General features: G+C 36.7%; 1 protein-coding gene across 11 annotated transcripts in view; it reads left to right on the top strand.

Moving 5' to 3' along the window:
- The window catches only part of ZNF385B (zinc finger protein 385B), a 417,130-nt gene extending 394,532 nt beyond the window's left edge, over positions 1–22,598 (top strand). For 10 of the 11 annotated variants that reach the window (XR_002516179.2, XM_009182538.4, XM_009182541.4 and 7 more), the window contains 4 exons: positions 17,790–18,035; positions 18,835–19,013; positions 19,592–19,693; positions 21,101–22,598. Coding sequence is in view for 10 of the 11 variants with exons in the window: in XM_009182538.4 (XP_009180802.1) it covers positions 17,790–18,035; positions 18,835–19,013; positions 19,592–19,693; positions 21,101–21,319 (746 nt within the window). In the remaining variant the exon portion in view is untranslated. The remainder of the gene's footprint in view (positions 1–17,789; positions 18,036–18,834; positions 19,014–19,591; positions 19,694–21,100) is intronic. The other variant, XM_017946686.3, reaches the window with a different exon arrangement.
- Positions 22,599–22,860: the final 262 nt, after the last annotated feature.

Raw genomic sequence — 22,860 nt, 5'->3', positions numbered from 1 at the left:
CCTGTCTAGTACATCTCAAGGAGATCCACTCAAGAGAGTTGTTTTAACCTCAAGTGACATTAAATATATATTGCAAATATATAGACTTGACAACAATGATATGAGTAATTTACATAGTCAACAGCTAAAATGCATTTATGTGTCTATTCTATGTATATTTGTTTTACTAGTTATGATTCAGCTATTAGCAGTGAAATTTTCTTGTGTTTTTACTATGAGGCTGGAGAGCACTGCCTTGAATTGGACATTTCTTATTTCCGCAAACTTATTGCTCACCTATGGCTTTCTGTACATTAGGCATAAAGATAAATCAAGACATGGTTCCAGGACTCAAGAATCTCTCTATCCTGGTAATAATTTTGAAGTGCAAATAAATAATTATAATTAATGGAAGATCATAATATAATTATGTGAAGAGGATTATAAAAGTATGGAGTAGGGAAGAAGGGAGGACATGGGCTCAGAGACTAGAATGGTCAAGATCAGTAAAGAAATTTCATGGTAATCCAGAGAGAATAGATTACAGCCTAAAATGAGGCAGTGGCATATAGTAAATGCTAAATAAATGTCTGCTAGTTTAAACGGTGAATAAGGCTGATAGATGAGGATAATTAGTTAAATGCAGAATGTAAGAGAGATAATAATTTAAGAGTCATTGCTGACAGTTCTAATATATAACTGGCAATACCATTAGTTGATGTGGGGACTACTTGGAAAGGCCCCTGTGTGGAGCAGCTTATTCATTCAGTAACAGGCATGTTGAATTTGAAATGCCCAGGAAATATCTAAAAGCAGACATCCTATAGAATATGGTGGAAAAGGGTCTTCATCTTGAAAGAAAAGTAGAGAATTTACCTCTGGATTTAGGAATCTATGTCAATGTGGTAGAGGAAGTCATTGAACTGAATTAGATCATGTAATGCCCAAGAAAAAGACTAGAGTATAATCTTGAGGAATGCCAACATTTAGGGGCAGGCAGAAGAATAGGAGATGGTAAAGGGGGTCTAGAACAAGCTGTCGTAGAAGCTAAAGGACACCCAGTCAGGGAAAGTGTCATGAACATCCAGGGTGAAAAATATTGTGGACATTGAAGGGGAAAAGTTTCTAGAAGAAATTCATGTCCAGTGTAAGAGAAGACAAAAGAGACACCATTGCCTTTGACAGGAGGATAAGGATGGATAGGAAGACAGGAAGCAGAAAGGCATATTTCACACTCCCACTTCTAGTTCAGCACCAGAGAGAAGATAGGCGGGAAGCTCTGGGAGTAAACTGAGTTATGGAATGACTTTTAGAACATGGAAGTTTCAGCATTTGTAGACAGAAAAAAAAAGAATCAAGTGTAAAGAAAGTAGTTGAAGCTATAGGAAAGAGCTTTAATCCAAAAAAGAGCCCTCATAGCCAAGAAAATCCTGGGCAAGAAGAACAAAGTTGGAGGCATCACGCTACCTGACTTCAAACTATACTACAAGGCTACAGTATCCAAAACAGCATGGTACTGGTACCAAAACAGATATATAGACCAATGGAACAGAACAGAAGCCTCAGAAATAACACCACACATCTACAACTATCTGATCTTTGACAAACCTGACGCAAACAATAATGGGGAAAAGATTCACTGCTTAATAAATGGTGTTGGGAAAACTGGCTAGCTATATGCAGAAAAGTGAAACTGGACCCCTTCCACCTTATACAAAAATCAACTCAAGATGGATCAAAGACTTAAATGTAACACCTAGGACCATAAAAATCCTAGAAGAAAACCTGGGCAATACCATTCAGGATAGGCATGGGCAAAGACTTCATGTCTAAAACACCAAAAGCAATGGCAACAAAAGCCAGAATTGACAAATGGGAACTAATTAAACTAAAGAGCTTCTGCACAGCAAAAGAAACTATCATCAGAGTGAACGGGCTACCTACAGAATGGGAGAAAATTTTTGCAATCTAGCCATCTGACAAAGGGCTAATATCCAGAATCTACAAAGAACTTAAACAAATTTACAAGAAAAAAAACAATCCCATCAAAAACTTGGCAAAGGATAAGAACACACACTTCTCAAAAGAAGACATTTATGTGGCCAACGAATATATGAGAAAATGCTCATCATCACTGGTCATTAGAGAAATGCTAATCAAAACCACAGTGAGATACCATCTCACACCAGTTAGAATGGCAATCATTAAAATGTCAGGAAAACAACACATGCTGGAGAGGATGTAGAGAAATAGGGACGCTTTTACACTGTTAGTGGGAGTGAAAATCAGTTCAACCATTGTGGAAGACAGTGTGACAATTCCTCAAGGATCTAGAACTAGAAATACCATTTGACCCAGCAATCTCATTACTAGGTATATACCCAAAGGATTATAAATCATTCTACTATAAAGACACATGCATATGTGTGTTTATTGCGGCACTATTCACAACAGCAAAGACTTGGAACCAACCCAAATGTTCAATGTTAGACTGGATGAACAAAATGTGGCACATATACACCATGGAATACTATGCAGCCATAAAAAAAGATGAGTTCATGTCCTTTGTAGGGACATGGATAAAGCTGGAAACCATCGTTCTCAGCAAACTATCACAAGAACAGAAACCAAACACCGCATGTTCTCACTCATAAGTGGGAGTTGAACAATGAGAACACATGGACATAGGGAGGGGAACATCACACGCTGGGGCCTGCTAGGGAGTGGGGGGCTAGGGGAGGAATTACCTAGGGGAGGAGAAATACCTAATGTAGTTGATGGGTTGATGGGTGCAGCAAACCACCATGGCATGTGTTTACCTGTGTAACAAAACTGCACGTTCTGACATGTACCCCAGAACTTAAAGCATAATAAAAAAAAGAAAAAGAAAAAGAAATACAGAGGACAAGTGGAAGCATACACCTTTTCCTCAGAGATGTGAAGAAAATGGGTGCAGATGGAAGAAATTATAATATTGGGGTGATCTCATCCAGCTTCCCCATTTCTCTAAGAAATAGGAGACCAGACATTTGCTCATGAGAGATCTGGAGCTTTAGAACAAGGATAAAACTTCCATGCAGAAGTTTTATCTGCATGGAATATGCACATCTGATTGATGTGTATATTCCCTTTATATAATCATTTCTCCCTATTGTGTTTATTGACCTCTTCTGATGCATATATAACTTTTTATTATATATGTTCCTAATTTAAGCAAATCTAATCCATCTGAATATAGAATTTTAAAATAATTGTGTGTGATTATTGCACTGGCAAGAAAGCTCTATTTTCACACACACACACACACACACACACACACACACATCTTTTAAATAGTGTGTTCAACTTATTACTAAATTTTCCAAGATCTTTATGCACATAACCTTTCAGGAAAATATCTAATAAATAAGTAAGGCAACCTGAGAGTTGTATCTGATCATTATCTGCAATATTGGCCTTTTCTTCCTGCTCCTTTAGATAGGTGTAGTCCCATTACACTACAAATGAATATTCCTTTTTTGTGCATCCAACAATATAGTGATGATACTCTAGCATCTTTACATCTCTTGCAACACTTTATTTTGCAGACAACTCCAAGGTATTGAATTCATTTGTTCATCTTACAGCCTGTGTGCTTTAAAAAAAAAATCCATTAACTATCTAATGGAATTCTACCTTAAACTTTTAAAATATCTGTCATCAGTTGGTGACTTCTATCAGTTGTATTTTGTCAAATGTGTAGATAAGGAGGGGACGAACAAGGCAAAGGCTTAAGTCTTCTGCAGCACACCAATTTACATACATACAGGTTTGCAGTGTGGTTTTTTTCCCCCTTTTGTCTGCTGTAGAGCCCCCTGAGCTTTTCAGCTTCATTTCTCACAAGACTGCACAATTGGAAGAAAGTAGGTACTCTGACTGATGCCCATTAGTTTCTTATTATTTAGAAAGTGGAAAGATAAAGCAGAGAATGATTTCAGAATTCCTTATCAAAGTGAGCTAACTTGGTTTAATGAGTGTTAAGCAGTAATATGGGCATTGCTTTGTTTTTTGGAATAATAATGAGATGTTGGACAAGGTGCTTGTGAATACAGGAAAGAATATGACCAGCAGTCCTTTCACTGCATGCCTCTGTTTAGTGCAATATTGAGTATAAAAAGGAAAAATTCACTGTGTTAGTTGACAAGCAGTATTCTTCAGAGACCTCAGAAAGCACAAAGTGCAATTCTATTGAAATTGTGACCTTGGTGATCTGAGGACTTTTTTCAAGTTTTGGGGCTTCTTTGCTATTCTGGAAGGCTTATTTCAGAAGATGTCAATAGGTATCAATGAGCCTAATGAGTCCTCAGTGATAAATGGCATGGATTTAGAAATTCACAGGTCCTGGGAAGTATGGAATAGAATTCATGACCCTGGCCTCATTATCTGAGCTTACTTCTTACAACTATTACCTTTCCATTGCATTTTCCACCTGAAGCCCTTGCCTCACTTTTACAGTGTTCTTGGTTCTTAATGTCAATAAGAAAAGGGTAGTATTTTGCACATGTAAGCATTAAGGTCCCAATCACATACATCACTTGCTTAAGATGACTCAATCAGTCAAAAATGGAATTAGGAATAACCAAGTTTTCCTGGCTGAGAGGCCAGGAAGTTTTGTTAGCATCCTAAATACTGTTATCTCAAATCTTAGTAAATGACATCAGCCACCATTTATCAAGTGCTCATGCTAAAACCATGATAATGAGACTTGATTCCTCTCTTTCTTTAACGTCCCACACCTGATGAATAAGTCTAGTTGGTTCTACCTGCACATATATTCTGAAACCACTGCTCAATTCTCTACCACTACCACCTTTGTCTAAGCAACCATCCGCTGTCTCATGGGCAACTACAGTCGTTTCTTGACTGATCTCCTCATGTTTATCCTTTCACAGTCTATTCTTCACAAAGAAGGCAAAATGATCTTATGAAAACAGGAATCAGATCATCTCTCTTCCCTACTCAGTAATCATACTTATGTTACACCCAAATTTCTCTCATGTTCTACCAGGCTGTATGTGATCTGGTCCCTCCAACTCCTCCACCTCACATCCTGCAGTCAGACGCCAGTCTCACTGACTTTCTTGTCCTTGCTTGTTCCCGCTTCAAGGTTTTTAGACTTACTATGCATTCTTCCTGGGACACTCTTTCTCCCAGAACTCCTATTATTTCATCCACGTCTCTGTCAAATATTGTAATTGCCTAACAGGTTCATCTTGCTTGCTGTACAGATAAAACCAATCCACTGAGAGCAGTATTGTGGTAGGAAAAGTTCAACAGTTGCAGGGCTAGCCAAGTGAGAGGATGGGAGTAATTACTCAAATCAGCTGCCCTGAAAGCTTGGAGGTTAGAGTTTTTCAAGATAGTTTCATGGGCAGGGGGCTAGGGAATGGGGAATGCTGATTGTTTGGGAATGAAATTATAGAGGTGTGGAAAACTGTCCTCATGTGCTGAGTCAGCCTCTGAGTCGGGACTACAGGTCTGCTTGAGTCATGAGTCATGGGTCTAAGTGGAGTCAGTCAGTTGAAAAGTCTGAAAAACATCTCAAAACACCAATCTTAGGCTCTACAACAGTGATGTTATCTATAAGAAAGATTGGGAAAGTCACAAATCTTGTAACTTCTGGCCACAGGACTCCTGAGCAGTAAGGGATTGTAGAAAAGCAAGCTAAGAAACAATGGCTGGTAATCGTTTAACTACACCTGTATTTTAGCAGAATTCAGGCCTCTTAATCTTATCACCTTTCAGTAGATTTACAAAACAAGGCAGGGAGGGTCAGTTTTAGGGAGGAACTATTATCATCCTTGCTTCAAAGTTAAACTGTAAACTAAATTCCTTCCATGGTTAGCTTGGCCTACACCCGGCACTGAGTGAGGACAGCCAGCCTGTGAGAATAGACGCAAGATGGAGTCAGCCATGTTAGATTTCTATGACTATCTTAATCTTTGCAAAGGAGCTTTCAATATCACCTCTTCAGATAGGCCTGAGCTGACTCTTTACCATGACCAACTTTATTTTTCTTCTTAGTGCACTTATCACTATGAGATATTATATATATATATATATATAAATTTTTTTTTTTTGAGGGACAGAGTCTCACTCTGTTGCCCAGGCTGGAGTGCAGTGGCAAGATCTTGGCTCACTGCAACCTCTGCCCCTCGTGTTCAAGCAATCTTCTTGCCTCAGCCCCCAGTAGCTGGGATTACAGGCATGTGCCACCATGCTCAGCTAATTTTTGTATTTTTAGTAGAGATGGGGTTTCACCACGTTGGCCAGGCTGGTCTTGAACTCCTGACCTCAGGTGACCCACTCGCCTCGGCCTCCCAAAGTGCTGGGATTACAGGCGTGAGCCACCATGCCTATATATATTTTGGCCTGGCCACTATATATATTTTTTACATATATAATTTTTATATAGTTTTATATATGCTTTGAATATATGTGCTTTCATATTTATTACATGTAATAAAAAAGTTTATACATTTATTATTATAATTCACATTTATTTAATAAGTATACTTATATATAAATTAAAATTTACATTTAAATTATTTAAAATACATTTGTATATATAAATACATACACACACATTTTCTCTCTCCCTCACTAGATGATTAATTCCACTGAGTCAGAGATTTGGTATTTTTACTGCTAACTTCCATGCCTGGTATAGTGTATAGCACATAATAGGTGCTCAATCAGTAGTTGTTGAATGGATGGATGGTTATTCCCTTAAGACAAATTTCTAGAGGGAGACTTTCTTGGTGAAATTATATATTGTTTAACAATAGTTATACTAATTTTCCACTCCACCAAGCATAGATGCCTATATTGTATCTGCCCCACTTATTGTAATTTCTAAATCTTTGCAACCCCTCAGAGGCAGAAAATTAAACTTCTTAGTGGCCTTAACTCAAGCAACTTAATAAACCAAGACACACATTATCAAAAACAAAAATGCAAAGAAATTTTTATCTCATATAGGGAATCAGAGACCTCCTTCTGAGTGTCCATTAATTCTTTTGGGAAATCAGACAAGACCTGAAAATTCAAATAAAACAATACCTACACAAAATTTTTCTTAAAATGAACTTTTGAAAACTATTGTCGTTTGCTTTCTTAGGTTACATGCAAAGTTCCAACTATAGGGGAGGAAAAAATAATTTTCTCTCCTTCTGAGTTCTTGGTTGGGACAGATTCCTGTAACAAAAGACACATTAACATGAAAACAAAGTTTATTAACATGTACACCTCATGTATTGATGGGAGATACCCAGAGAAATGAGTAAATCTCCAAGAGGTGACTTTGAATTCAGGCTTAAATATAATCTCAAGCTATAACAAATAAAGAAGGGTGTGGGGAGGCCAGTTATGAGGAAGTGACTAGGAAAAGCACAGTAAACAAGGGTAAGGTTTCTTATGCGAATTTAAATCAGTGCCTTCTCCATTTACTAGAGTGTCTAGAGGCTAGAGTCATTCCTTCTTTTCTTGGTAGAATGAGGGAGACACCCCAACAGATAGAGTTTTTTTTTTAATAGATGTATACTTCTCTTACAAAAGAATAACTTCTACTCTGTTTTCAGAGCTTCTCCTTTGGCTGCTACAGGGATGGCATACTCTAGGCCTGCTACACAACCATTAAAGAACCACATCAAAGCAGACTTATTTATCTGGTTCTCTACAAAATGTGCCTGTAATATTCTGTATTAGTCCGTTTTCATGCCGCTGAAAAAGGCAATTTACAAATGAAAGAGATTTAATGGACTTACAGTTCCACATGGCTGGGTAGGCCTCACAATCATGGCAGAAGGCAAGGTGGAGCAAGTCATGTCTTACATGGATGTCAGCAGGCAAAGAGAGAGCTTGTGCAGGGAAACTCACCCTTATATAACCATCAGATCTCATAAGACTTACTCACTATCAGGAGAACAGCATGAGAAAGACCTGCCCGCATTATTCAATTACCTCCCTCTGGGTCCCTCCCACAATACATGGGAATTCAAGATGAGTTTGGGTGGTGACACAGCCAAACCATATCATGTGGTATGCTTTCTATGGCATCATGTAACTTAGATATACAAAGATATTACCATCCATTCCCCCTTAGTCAACAAGACATTCAAGAAGCTATTTCTAAAACTAAGCATTCTTAGTCTAATATTCTTAACACAGAAGAGCAATAAGAGCACTGGCTCAGGGTTCAGGAAGCCTTTGTTTGAATCCATACTCTACCATTTATTAATTGAATGACTACAGGCAAGTTATTTGTTCTATTTAAGCCTTGGAGATTTTTCTTTTTAAACAATTGGGGTTATCATAAGACAACATTTAGGGAGTGAAAAGCATGCCACAACCTGAAAGATGACTTGTGATATGTATATCTGACAAAGGACTCCTGTTCAGGCTATATTTAAATAATTCCTATAAATCAATAATGAAAAAGCTGACAACCCAGTTTTAAAAGTGGGCTAAAGATATGAACAAACACTCACAAAATATACAATCGGCCAATAAAAAAACGAAAAGAGCTCATTATCACTAGCCATTGGGAAAATACAAATTAAAACCACAATAAGATACCACCACGCCTCCACTAGAATGGCTAAAATCAAAAGGACCGACAATACTGATACCATGAATTAGACAAGATGTAGAACAATTGGAATTTTCATACATTGCTGATGGAAATATATGTTGGTACAATCAGTTTGGAAAACTTTTCAGAATCTACTAAAGCTAGATATGAATATCTTGTGGCCCAATAATTCTACTGTGTATACATACATAACAAAAATGAGTATTTATGTCTACCAAAAAACACTTAAAAGAATGTACATAGTAGAATTATTCAAAATGGCCAAAAACTGAAAACATTTTAAATTTTCATCAATAGCAAAATAGGTAAATAAATTGTGGCATACTCATACAATGGAATACTACCCAGCACTGAAAAAATATCCTTCTATCTATAATAATATAGACGAATCTTACAGACATAATGTTGAGTGAAAGCAGCCAGACACAAAATAAATATATTGTGTGATTTCCTTATAGGAAGCTTAAAAATAGATAAAACTGATCTAGGTTAATAGAGGGGTTATCTTTGGGGGAATCTCAACTAGTAGAGGTTCAAGGGAGCTTCTGGGGTGGTGAAAACACTTGATCATCAGGTGTATTGTATCTATGTGATATTGTATCTATATACATACATTAAAATGTATTAAATGTATATATGTTATAATATATGCTATACCTCAATTAAAAGAAAAAGAAAAATGTTTAAAAGTACAGATAGTAACAATTTCTGTCTCATTATAGTGTTTGAAAAATAAATTAGATAATGACTGTAAATTCTTAAAATAGTGATTTGTCTATAGTGAGTGCTCAGTTACTATGAGTGGTTGATTTGTGATTATTATTGTTACGTTTACCATTATTGTAAGATACAATTGCCTGGAACAGCCATTAGGCTAGTATTTTTGCTCTGCATAAAGCAAATTTTCAAATAATGACTGCAATACTGATTTCAGTTTTCAAGAACAATGCTTCAATCAACTTCACATTATTAGGATGTATAAAAGAAAGTTTATTATTATTGTAAAGTTTTTTACTTTAGTGTACAATGTTTTAACTCTTAAAACTGTAAGATTTAGGCTGGGTGCGGTGGCTCAAGCCTGTAATCCCAGCACTTTGGGAGGCCGAGACGGGCGGATTACGAGGTCAGGAGATCGAGACCATCCTGGCTAACCCCGTGAAACCCTGTCTCTACTAAAAAATACAAAAAACTAGCCAGGTGAGGTGGTGGGTGCCTGTAGTCCCAGCTACTTGGGAGGCTGAGGCAGGAGAATGGCATAAACCCGGGAGGTGGAGCTTGCAGTGAGCTGAGATCCGGCCACTGCATTCCAGCCTGGGCGACAGAGAGAGACTCCGTCTCAAAACAAACAAACAAACAAACAAAACTGTAAGATTTTTGTTTCCTTTCAGAATAATAAAATTTTTTTTAATTACATTGAGATACAAAGCATCATTAATCTTATGAAACAATATTCATCTGTTTTAGTGATAAAATAAATACCAATCAAATTAACAATGAGATACCATATTATGTCTGTTGGATTGGTAAGGTCAATGGATACTTAGGCTGATAAAGGTACAGGGAAGCCACAATCTTTTATGACACTCCTAAGAGTATTCATTTGTATGACCATTCTGGAGGGCAATTTGGTATATGCATCAAAAGCTCAGAAATGTACACAATCTTTGTCCCAGCAATTTCTCTTCAAAGTTCATGTCCTGAGGAAGTTATCAGATGAGTTTTCAGAGATGTCTGCATATAATACTGTTTATGTAACTGGTTTATTGAATGTATGAATTCAATGAGGTACAAACATGATAGCTTATAGAGGGTTGCTTAACAATGCAGTGTTGCTTGACAATGCAGATACATTCCAAGACATGCATTTTTAGGTTATTTTGTCATTGTGCAAACATCATTCAGTGTATAGTACTCACACAAATCTAGGCAGTACAACCTACTACAGGCCTAAGCTAAATAGTTTACAGTAGTATTAGTTCCTTCTCACATTGTTAATAAAGACATACCCGAGACTGGGTAATTTTTTTTTTTTTTCTGAGATGCAATCTCGCCCTATCGCCCAGGCTGGAGTGCAGTGGCACTATCTCGGCTCACTGCAACCTCTGCCTCCTGGGTTCAAGAGATTCTCCTGCCTCAGCCTCCCAAGTAGCTGGGATTACAGGCACGTGCCACCACGCCTGGCTAATTTTTTTTGTATTTTTAGTAGAGATGGGGTTTCATCATGTTGGCCAGGCTGGTCTCATACTGACCTCAAGTGATCTGCCTGCCTCGGCTTCCCAAAGTATTGGGATTACAAGTGTGAGCCACTGCGCCTGGCCGAGACTAGATAATTTATAAACGAAAGAGGTTTATTTGACTCACAGCTCAGCATGGCTGGGGAGGCCTTAGGAAACTTACCACCATCGTGGAAGGGGAAACAAACATGTCGTTTTTCACATGGTGGCAGCAAGGAGACGTGCCAAGTGAAAGGGGGAAAAAACCCTAATGAAACCATCAGATCTCATGCGAACTCACTCACAATCATGAGAACCAGCAGCATGGAGGTAACTGTACCCATGATTTAATTACCTCCCACCGGCTCCCGCCCATGACATATGGAGATTATGGGAACTACAATTCAAGATGAGATCTAGGTGGGGACACAGCTAAACCATATGAACTATTTAGCTCCTACACTACACACCTATATAGCAGGTTACTGTACTAAATACTGTAGGCAATTGCAACACAATGGTAAGCATTTGTGTATCTAAACATAAGAAAGGTACCATAAAAATATTGTATAAAAGATAAGAATGGCATACCTGTATAGAGCATTTACCATGAATGGAACTTGTAGAGGTGGAAGTTGCTGTGGGTGAGTCAGTGAGTGAGTGGTGAATGAATGTGAAGGCCCAGGACATTCCTATACACTTACCATACTAGGATGTTACTGTAGACTTTATAAGCACTATATACTTAGGCTACGCTAAATTTATTTTTAGAAAATTTCTTTATTCAGTAATAAATTAACCTCAGCTTAATGTAATCTTTTCACTTTATAAACTTTAAACGTTTTTAAACTTTTGACTTTTTTGTAATAACACTTAGCTTAAAACATAAACACACTGCAGAGTGCTACAAAAATTCTTTATATTATTCTCTAAGCTCTTTTCTATCTTTAAATTTATTTATTTAACTTTTAAAAAAAATTTTTTTATTAAAAACTATGACACAAACACCCATATTAGCCTAGGCCTACACAGGGTCAGGATCATTAATGTCACTGTCTTCCACTTACACATCTTAACCCACTGGAAGGTCTCCAGGCGCAACTACACGCATGGAACTGTCATAAATGATAACAATGCCTTCTTCTAGAATACCTCTTGAAGAACCTGCCTGAGGCCATTTTACAGATAACTTTAATTTTTTTCATAAATGGAAGGAGTATACTCTAAAATAATTATTATAAAAAGCATAGTATAGTAAATATATAAACCAGTAACACAGTCATTTATTATCATTATCAAGTATTATATCCCTTACATAACTGTGTGTGCTATACTTTTATACAACTGGTAGCACAGTAGGTTTGTTCACACCAGAATCACCACAAGCACATGAGTAATGTGTTACACTACAACATCATGACAGCTACCACACCTCCAGGCAATAGGAATTTTTCAGCTCCGTTATAACCTTATGGGACCACCATTGTGTATGCAGTCTATCATTGACTGAAATGTCATTATGTGACACATGACTGTATATTCTATTGAATCTCCCTTTCTCATTCCTCAAAGACATTGTCAAATATCAGAAAGTCTGGTCCTATTTGAAACTTTAGGCTCTTATCCAGTTGAACACTCCCTTTTTTCTGGCTCAGGTTGAACCACGAAAAGGGGCATGGTCTGCTCTTTCTTCCGTGTTCCATGCTTTCTGATTCTTGCGCCTTCCATCGTTAGGGATAAGAGGAGAAAAAAGGGCAAATGCTTTTGTACTTAATGACATTTATGGTTGTCCTCTGAATGGCAGATGTCCAGATGCTGTCTGACTCTCAGGGACAACGTGTGAATTCTTCATAAGGTTGGTTCCCTGACCTCTTACAACCCTTCCTCAGCTTATGCCACTAAAGGCCCACCCTTCAGCCTCTTGCCGCCAAGGTCCTAGTGATCAGACTTCCTATGTTGGGCACTAACAACATGATTTGAGCCAGGCTACCTTTCAAAGCATCCTATTGGCCCAAAGAAATCTTATTCAACCTTGACATGCCAAACTGAGATTATAGGTTCTTCTCCTTCTTACCTTTCTTGCTCCAACCCCATCTCCCTTCAACCACAAGTGAGGAACAGATTGCCAAGACCTGCAGTAGTCTAACTAGGGAATGAAATCCCAGTGTCCCCTTCTTACCTGCATTTCTAGTTTTATTAGTTTGGGATTCAGAAGCTCCCAACCAGACCAGAAATTCATGACTCCAGTGAGTCCTCCAATCTTCAGACTACTTTATAAGGCCTGGACAGGTGGGTGATAGGGTGCTGGTAGCTGGACCAGTTCTACTAAATCTTATAAAGGACTGTGTTGGGGGTTTCTGAGGGACTTTCTCTAACATGCTATAATACTAAATACCAGTTGCTTTCAATTCTCAGTTGTGTCCTTCATTGAGGCCACAGAAGTCTTGTTCAGTATCCTTTAAACATTAACAAAAGTGCAAACCAGAGATAACCAAAATATCAAAAGAAAACTGTTGAATATAGTACATTCATATAAATACATATAATTTGGTGTTAGAAATCTTAATCCAGTTCTGCATTTATTGACATGGAAATGTTCTTGATTTATTCCTAAGTGAAAAATATTAGTTACAGAACAGTATGTTTCTGTATATTCATATTTGCTATTATGTAAAAAATAGTATAGAGTAATATATACCAAAATATCATAATGCTAGGTCAAGACTATTGCCTGTGAGCCAAATATTGCCTGCCACCTATTTTCATAAGTAAAATGTTACTGGATCACAGCCATGCCAGTGGCCGCTTTTCTGCTACAAAGCAGAGTTGAGTAGTTACAACAGAGACAGTATAGCCACAAAGCTTAACGTGTCTTCTGGAGCTGTATAGAAAAAGTTTACCAACTGTTATTGTAGATGATAGAATCATAAGTAATTTTAATTTTTTAAAATGTTTGTCTGACTTCATTTTTTAAATTTTCTGCAGAGAGCATACATTTATTGCATAAAATATGTATCTATTATTAAACCACTGCATCCTGATTAGAAAATCTTATTACATTGGTAAAATTAAACTCAAAAGCAAATCTTACAAGTCAAATAATAAAAATTTGATTACAGCTTTCAAAGTTCTAATTCAAAATATAAGACCTACATTGTAGGTAGAATATTAATTTTTTATTGTTTTTTAAATTAAGACCTATGAATGGACATGACTCTTCCATATGCCAACAGGATTGGTTTCTTAAAACTTCTTTTTAGAGCTTCTGGTATGTTCTTTTTGTCTTAGCATATTAGTCTTCTGAGGCTGCGTTTGAGTAATGTAGTGCTAAGTTTGATGAATAAGGTGGATTAATTTGAGTAAAGATTTTGGAGTAAGAAATAAGGGTGATACATTTTGAAGACTGATTTTCTTTACATGGCTTATGAACTGGACATAAAAGGAGTATCAAAGAAAAGAGTTTTCAAGTGTTTGGAGCTTTGGAAAATAAATGAATCAGTATGGAACTTCCCAAGGACACTACTTTGAAGAAATAAATTCACTTGGATGCATAAATTATGTATATTTGTTACAACGAACAATTCTGATGTAGCTAAGCAAATTCTGCTTCAAAATCCTGTAGGATAAAACCTTATAAATGTGTTTGAGTAATCAAGAAATAATTAGGACAGTCAGAAAACCTGCTAATTAACATTAGGTGAGGGAATACTTGAAAATGGAATTCATCTTAACCAGAAGTTCCAGAAGACATGCATCTTTATTAAAAGAAACAGAAGTAAACAGTACATTAATTAAACTTTCAAATACACAAAGAGGTTTTTAAAATACCAGGAAGGAATGAGGAATAAAACAATGGATTTTCATTAAAATATCAAGCAATTAAGATGAGAAATAATAAAATTAGGCTTTGAAGTTTAGACGTTTGCATATTGAGAAAGAATGCCACTATTCAAATATATAAATACATCAGTGACTTTTCAAATTTTAGGATCTGTTTTATTGACTAGATAGTATCTATCCAATAACAGAATTTCCTGAATAGAGTAAAATCATATACACATTTCCAAAGTCAATATTTTTCCTTAATATTCTCAAAGATTAGGACTCTGGCCTATCTGAGAAAAAAATTTAAAACATAATTTATCTGAATTTTAGATCATGTAAGTGTTAAACATACCATACATCTCAATTTTAAAAGGGAAGTGTCTGCCCTTAGTATATATTTTAATAGTTTTAAGATATTCTCTGCCTTCTGGCTCAATTGACCTCTATAATAATATCTCCCATTACACTTGTTGCCAGCTCTATGCTCAACTACCAAGTATTCACCAAGAAAACCCCAAGATTTCGAATACCTAGGTATTTCCTCATGTTTCTGCTTCTAACCATTCACTTCCCACTCATTTTCAACCCTATTCTATGCTTATCTAAATCTGACCTTCAAAACCTTCAAAATGCCACTTCCTTAATGAAAAATGTCTCGTTCTTCCCAAGCAGAAGTAATCATTTTCTGCTCTATGCTCTCATGCCTCTTACCAGTTTCTGTTGTAAATTAGAGATCTTTGAATGACTGTCTCATTTTCTCTTGCTATGCTGTAATTTTCTCATAGTACATACTTACTTTATTTACTATTCTCTTTAGTGTCTAGCACATTGTCAGCAATTAACATATTGTTAATATGTACTTGTTAATTCACAAATTACCTCTTTGAAAACAAGATATGAAAAGGAAATATTTTTCTTAAAGAAATAGGAACAGAGAAAATATATAATTTTATACATCTTCTCAATATAACCTAAATCAAATGATTGTTGAACAGGATAATATTTTCACTTATGCCAAATAAATATACTTTAAAAACTAACCTACAATTGTAAAACGAAGCAACTGCTATTTCACATCTAGGGTGACTGTTGTATACTTTTATGTCACTAGTGATATATTAAGTCCTCCTTTTGTGCTGAAATATTAGTGTACCACAGACCGATCAGTTAGAGAAAACATCATGCTCATTTATACCACTTACTAATCCGTGGGACATTATTTAATTTTGAAAAGGCTCGGTTTCCTCATCTTTAAGATAGGAATAATCATTTTGAGCCTTACCTGTTTCACAAGTTTTCTGTGAGAGCTAATAAGACAATGTAAGTCATAGCACTTTGTAAACTGTAAAGTTCTATATAAATGTAAGGGTTTATGAGGGACATTAGTATAAGGGACATTATTAGTAATATGAGGGAATGAGTGAGTCAATGACTGAAACAGGTCAGATTCTTTTAGATCGAATTCATATGAAATGCTTGAAGCAAGGAAAGATTTTGGTATGTAATAACTTTAATTTTCATCACAAGAAACTGAGTAATTCCAAATATTAAGATTACTGAATTATTTTGCTGCTTTATGAGTTCTGTAAGATTGCAGATTCAATCTGAGGGATCCTTATAGATGAGAGGGTTCCAGGCCTAAAATATTCTCCAATCTAATTTGCTGACTATTACCAATTAGGAAGAATGATTTTATGTCTTTCTCTCACACTGTAGAGGTCAGTTTAATAAAAGTCTAAGACCTTTTCTATCATATTTCATGTCGTCCTGAAGTTTTAGTACACTCACTGAAAGGGAATATGGAATGTGCAACCTAAGGGTTTAAAAGGATCTCAGCATTCATTTATTCTAAGTAACACCCAGATTTGAAATCCCTCCATAGCACCCTGGCTGTGTCTAGTCTCAACCTGAATGGATCCAACTGAAAAGAAAGGATGGAAATCAACTACTGATTCCTAAATCAATTAGGCTTTTCTTTATATAATATCTTAGTAGAAATATGATCTCCCATCATTTGCAATGTATCCTAAAAGCTTAGGTTTACCCATATACAGAACCTTGTAACATACACACAGAAACACACACCACATTGCTGTTGCCTAGTCTCTCCTTCCCTCTTAGTCTTCTAGGCCAATGGTATACAATTCCAAATTAGCTAGGGCAATTAGCAAATATATTCTCAGATTTCATTCCCTTTCTCTCTTCATGAGAGTTAATCAGCATATCTATAGACATTTTCTAAAAGTACCAGCTCTACTAGGATTAAATGTTTGATGGATTTTGCTGTTGCTTACAAAGCCCCAGTTTCTTTCCCAAAGGAGTCACTGAACAGAGACTGTCTTGAATAGCAAATGAACCTCAATGAGTTAGATTCTGTTAAAGTCACTCTGACTCTCATAGCCTACACATGGGCCTTGAGGATTATAAGCATTTAGTAGCTACATGATCAAACTGCCAAAGTGTCTTTAAATGACTTGGCTAATCTTCATATTGTGCTTATGGTTAATGTCATTATTTAAAACTTTTGATTTAGACTGGCAGTAATTAATAAGCATAATGAATGGAATCTTGGTCTCTTATATTTTGGATAAATTGCATTGCCATCCACAGAGCAGCAAAAACTTAGCTAATCATAACCAAAATTAACCATGTTTCTTCTATCCCACAATCCAAAGCTAAAATTTTAGCTTGGTATACAAATTAAAGTTTAACTTATCTCTGTCATAATTAAACGTAAGTAGTCAAATGAAACTAACATGGCCTAATGGCTTATTTCATGTTACCTTCATATCATGTAATTGTATCAGAGGGTAGGTGGTTTTGTTTAATAATAAAGAGTTCCTTGTAGCATAATTTACAACTGAAGGATGTCAGATAGAAACTTACCTTCTCCAAGTGGGAGAACAAAGTCATTTTTCATAAGTCATCCTTATCTTGGGATGACCTAATATCAAACTGATGGCATAGTGTTCTGTTTGATTTAAACATAGAGGTTGATTTAACCTTTATAAACTGAAATCTATGCTGCAATAAAAACTTCACATAAGAATCAAATTTCTATTTTTAATTCCTTTATGGTGATTTATCTTTGTTTATATGATATATGAGGCTTCAATAAGATCTGTCTGTGTTTCTCTTAGAAGATAAAGGGAAGTTAAAAGCCAGCAGTTCCAGTCAGCCGTCAAGCTCTGAAAGTGGCTCATTTCTCCTCAAATCTGGCACAACACCCCTGCCACCTGGAGCAGCCACTTCTCCCTCCAAGAGCACAAATGGAGCTGCCGGTACTGTTGTTGAATCAGAAGAAGAAAAAGCCAAAAAATTACTTTATTGTTCACTATGCAAAGTGGCTGTGAACTCCCTGTCACAGCTGGAGGCACACAACACAGGTTAGCAGCTATCTTTTGCATTTAAATAATGTTTATAATGAAACCCAACTTTTCCCATCAGACTACCAAATCTTTTGTTGTTCAGACCTTAGGGTTGTTCAATGCTTCTCTACTTTTTTGATTCAAAAGAGTGATTTTAGAAGAGTATGATCATATGACTTTGCAACTAGCAAGACAAAAGCAGCTTGGAGATCAAACTTGTCCTATTCTTTATTTTCCTAAAAACATCTAATACTGTCTAAAACTCATTTTGATGAAGTGACAGAGATGAAGATAAATATTTATGCACAGTGTTCACTGCAATACACTTAAAAGAGAAAAAAAATGGAAACAACCTAAAGCCCACCAGTAGGGAAATACTGAATAAATTTTAGTAACCCAATATGATATATGTTAATCAGCCATTAAAACATAATGATCAGAAAATATGTACATGATTTGTTATGTGAAATTTTTAGGATATTTAATTAGTATGATCCCCATTTTGAAAAAAATTTTTAGTACATTAAAAAAAGAATCTGACAAGAAATACCCTAAAATGATAATAGTGGTTACCTCTGAGTAGTGAAAACATGAGTAATCTTTATTTTCTTATGTTTCTCTATATTTTCTGTATTATATACTCTTACATTTTTCCATTTTTTACAATAACGTGTTAAACTAAAAATCAGCATTAAAGTGATCATTTAAAAAAAGCATTGGGAATTTTAGCCTGCAGGTAAACTTCTCAAGGATAAGAAAACAAAGAGCTTTGTATAATTCTTGGATAGCTATTTAATATGTGTCCTTTCTTTCTTAGGATCTAAACACAAGACCATGGTTGAAGCTCGTAATGGGGCTGGTCCAATTAAATCCTATCCTAGACCTGGATCAAGATTAAAGATGCAGAATGGCAGTAAGGGGTCAGGACTACAGAACAAGACATTTCATTGTGAAATCTGTGATGTTCATGTTAACTCAGAAATTCAACTCAAACAGGTAACGTATCCTGAATTAGTAAACATTGTTGTTTGAGGCCACCACTTGACTGTGTATCTTCTCATCTATAGAATGGTTTTTACCGTGCTCACGGTTAAGTTGACTAACTTTTGTAGGATGCAAACAATATGCAACATACAGGTGCTACGTGGAAGAAAAAGTCAGTATGAAATATTTGAGCATCTACTGTTACTATATGTCAGGTTCCAGGCTAGATATTGGAGAGACAGGAACAGTAGTCACTGGAGCCTACAGTTGAGCAGGAGCTTCTGGTAAGGTGAGATGATAAGCCTGTCTTCCAAAGGCTCAAAATCTGATTAGAGAGAGAGAAACTCATCAGTAACAGTGTTAATACCAGGCAAAATCTGATAAGGGCTATAGAGAACAGGAGACAGACAGAGAAGCGTTACAATTGAGGGAGGAATAAGTCTTAATTTAGAAATCATAATGATTTTACCCACACCATCGTGGAACTATGGACCTAGAGTTGGCAATGGAGAAAACAGCTACCTAGAAATAAATTTTACATGGAATAAGACTCACATTTCAATTCAGCTAATGCATCAAACTTTTTTCAGCACATTTCTAGCCGAAGGCATAAAGATCGAGTTGCAGGGAAACCACTGAAGCCAAAATACAGCCCTTACAACAAACTCCAGCGGAGCCCAAGTATTCTAGCAGTAAGTTTACCTCACCTGCTCACCTGTTTTGTGGGGCAGCCTTGCTGGGTTGGGCAGCCACTGTGGGCACGGAAGGCGTAGAGTCTAATGGTCATGAAAGGTTTCGAATTTAAATAGCCCTCATAGACAGAAGTTTTAGATTGAACTGCTTAGTTCTGCTATAGGACAACTTACTTAGAAAACAGAAACTGAACCTCTTTAACAGCTAATATGTTACTCTTTACCAAGTTATTTTCAAAAGACTATTCTCTTTAGCATATAAAGTAAAGTCTCAAGAACAAGGACAAATGATGCCTCAGGAATCCTGGGATGTTGAACTTGGAAAGAGGGATTTCTTTCATAAAACAAAAATCCATCCATTTAATTTAATATCCTCATGCTTTCTGTTTTTTTGGTTTTTGTTTTTTAATATGGCATGAGAAGGTAAAGCAGTGTCCGTATGGTGTGCTCTCTCCATTCTAGCAGGCATGTTGGTAATTAGCCTGTTATGCTCTCAATATGTGCTATTTTCAGTGTCTTTGCAAAAACACCTAGGGACTCCAGCAATAAGTGTCATATAAATACCAAGATGGATAGATTTCACAATCTCCCTGGGACTGGGCCCAGTGCAGTGTTCAGTCTGAGGATGAAGCTAAACTTGTCCAGCTGGAGGCAATTCTGAGATTACCTTCCAGCTTCTCCAAAGCCTCTGTCTGACGCTGCAAGCAGGTGTTACCTGCATTAAGCAAATCCAGCTTGCAAGGCTCCTCCTGATTGCAAGAGAGAGAAATTAAGCATTGATTTCTTCACAGGAGGATTCCATCTTGGCATTCCGTTAAATAGAGAGTTTCTAGCCCACTTACAATCATTCTCAACAACAGAAATTTGATTTAGCTGTGATTTTTCAAGGCCTACTCATTAAGTAGCCAGTGACAGAGGTGTGAACTGACTGTTTTCTTGACTCTTCAGGGTCCCTAAAGTACTGAACTCATTACCTAACTTCAATGCAGCTTATCTCAGAGAAGGGAAGGATCACACATATTCTTAAAAAACAAAACAAAACTCTCCAGGCCTCATCGTGGTTTAAGACAAGCCTGAATTTTGAATTGAACTTCATCACCTAAGCAGGAAACTTCTGGGCATGTTTTTTTCCTGGTGAGCAGCAGCATAAAATAGCTTTAGAATTTATTCAGAGGCCTTTCCCTGTGCCCTAGCACACCGGAGCAAAGACCACCAAATAAAAGAAAGCTGTGCCATGAGCCACTGAAACCAGCATTGTGAACGTAATCATTTCTCGACTTCTGAGGGTGAAGATTTTCAAAATTTAAGACTTCTTAATGTTGCTGTTTTACTTATGAAAAGATACCTGTGGTGCGGTTATTCAAAAACAGTATCTCCACCCCATTCCTGGTTTTCTCCCTCCCTTAGGCAAAACTTGCATTCCAGAAAGATATGATGAAGCCTTTGGCCCCAGCCTTCCTGTCCTCACCTCTCGCAGCGGCAGCCGCCGTGTCCTCTGCGCTGTCACTCCCACCCCGGCCCTCCGCCTCGCTCTTCCAAGCTCCAGCCATTCCTCCAGCTCTTCTGAGGCCTGGACATGGGCCCATCCGCGCCACTCCTGCCTCCATCCTCTTTGCTCCATACTAACGTCTGCAAACCCCAAGACGTTTGAGGCCAGTAGGAAGTTGAGAAAGAAAGCCACAAGGATTCAGCAAGTTAAGCAGTTTGTGTTGCAGCACCCCCATTCACTCACAAAATGCAGCCTACCACCCAGCTCCCCAATTCCAAAGAGAAACACATCACTAGATTCACGAGGGCTTTTAGAGACCGCTCCTATAATTTAGTAATCTGAGCAGCATAGGCTTTATCTCCCTACTTCCTCCCCGCCACCCCTCCCTCGCCACCCCATTCAATTTGTGTATCTCAGATATTTGATTTCTTGAACATATGTTGGTCAGAAAGAAAAAGAAAGAAAATCATTCTCTATTTTTCCATGGGTATGATCTGGCTTAAAACAATATGGAATATTTTCCTGACAGACTTGAAAACTAGGATCTTCCTCAGATGTCTGTAAATAACTCTGGTATCCAACTGAGTGTATTCTAGTGTGGAACAAAAATCAATGAACACAAGTGCTTACTTGTGGATACCATCTTACCAACGGATGACAAAGTTCTCTCTTTGGTGTACTGTTGTTGACAGGGATTGTGTACTGTTTCGACCCAAGTACTGTTGTATCCTGTGTAGTACTAGATCTGTATCTCTTGTCTGAATTAAACATTTTTAGTTGCTGTGTAAATGTTAGGAAGCAAAGTAGCTTTGAATTTTCTCTTTAAGAGAACAAAAGATAAAGTAATGTATTTTCTTTATTTCACATTTTATTTGGAGATATTTAAATGAAATAGAAAGCCATATAACATAGCTATAATTACTACTTGTTTGCTATTTTTGTTTAACTTATTTTGTAGCTTCCTCACTGGTTTGTGTTGCTAAGCAAACGTATACAAACAGAAAAAGAGCTTCCTAAATTGCACATTTTTGCACCTCTTGTGCATTCTGCAAGAAGATAATGAATCCATGTATTTCTATATAAGTATCTTCTTCATTTTTAACCTGTTTTCATTTGTAATGATGCTACATAATTTTGTGGCTCCCTAATGCAATAATGTACAGAAGATAAAAAATTTATAATTGAACAATTTGTCTTTCTGTTCACTGAATATATTGCAGGTCACGCTCCCATGCCCCCCTTTCTAAACCGATATCAACTAGACTGGAATGTTTGTGATATCAGGGGCAAGAGTTATCATAAAACAACAAAATAGAGTGAACTCTTTTAGAGCATCTATATCTGCAACCTGTAAATGGTAAAATGTCTGTGTATTTTTTTAAATGTACCTTTTCAATAAAAGTACAAAAAACAAAATCTGTTTGTATTTTCAATGTTTTTTTTTTTCTCCTGAGACACCTTCAATTTGAAATCATCTGATGAAAGACTTTTAGTAGGTGCAAAGATTGCTTCTTACATAGCATTTTTAGCTCTTGTTTGCAGCATATTTGTCATGTTTATTCATTACTGTTCACAGCATCTGCATGAGGTGAAATTTTACTGCCATTTTCTCTCTGAATCTCCAAGAAGTTGGGCCAAAGTTGTTGAGTTACCCAAAATCACAGTAGCAGCCTGCAAA

Source organism: Papio anubis, chromosome 10 (assembly GCF_008728515.1).
Source record: "Papio anubis isolate 15944 chromosome 10, Panubis1.0, whole genome shotgun sequence".
NCBI lineage: Eukaryota > Metazoa > Chordata > Mammalia > Primates > Cercopithecidae > Papio > Papio anubis.
Note: the sequence above shows the minus strand (reverse complement) of the source record. Positions and strands in the feature narration are given on the sequence as shown.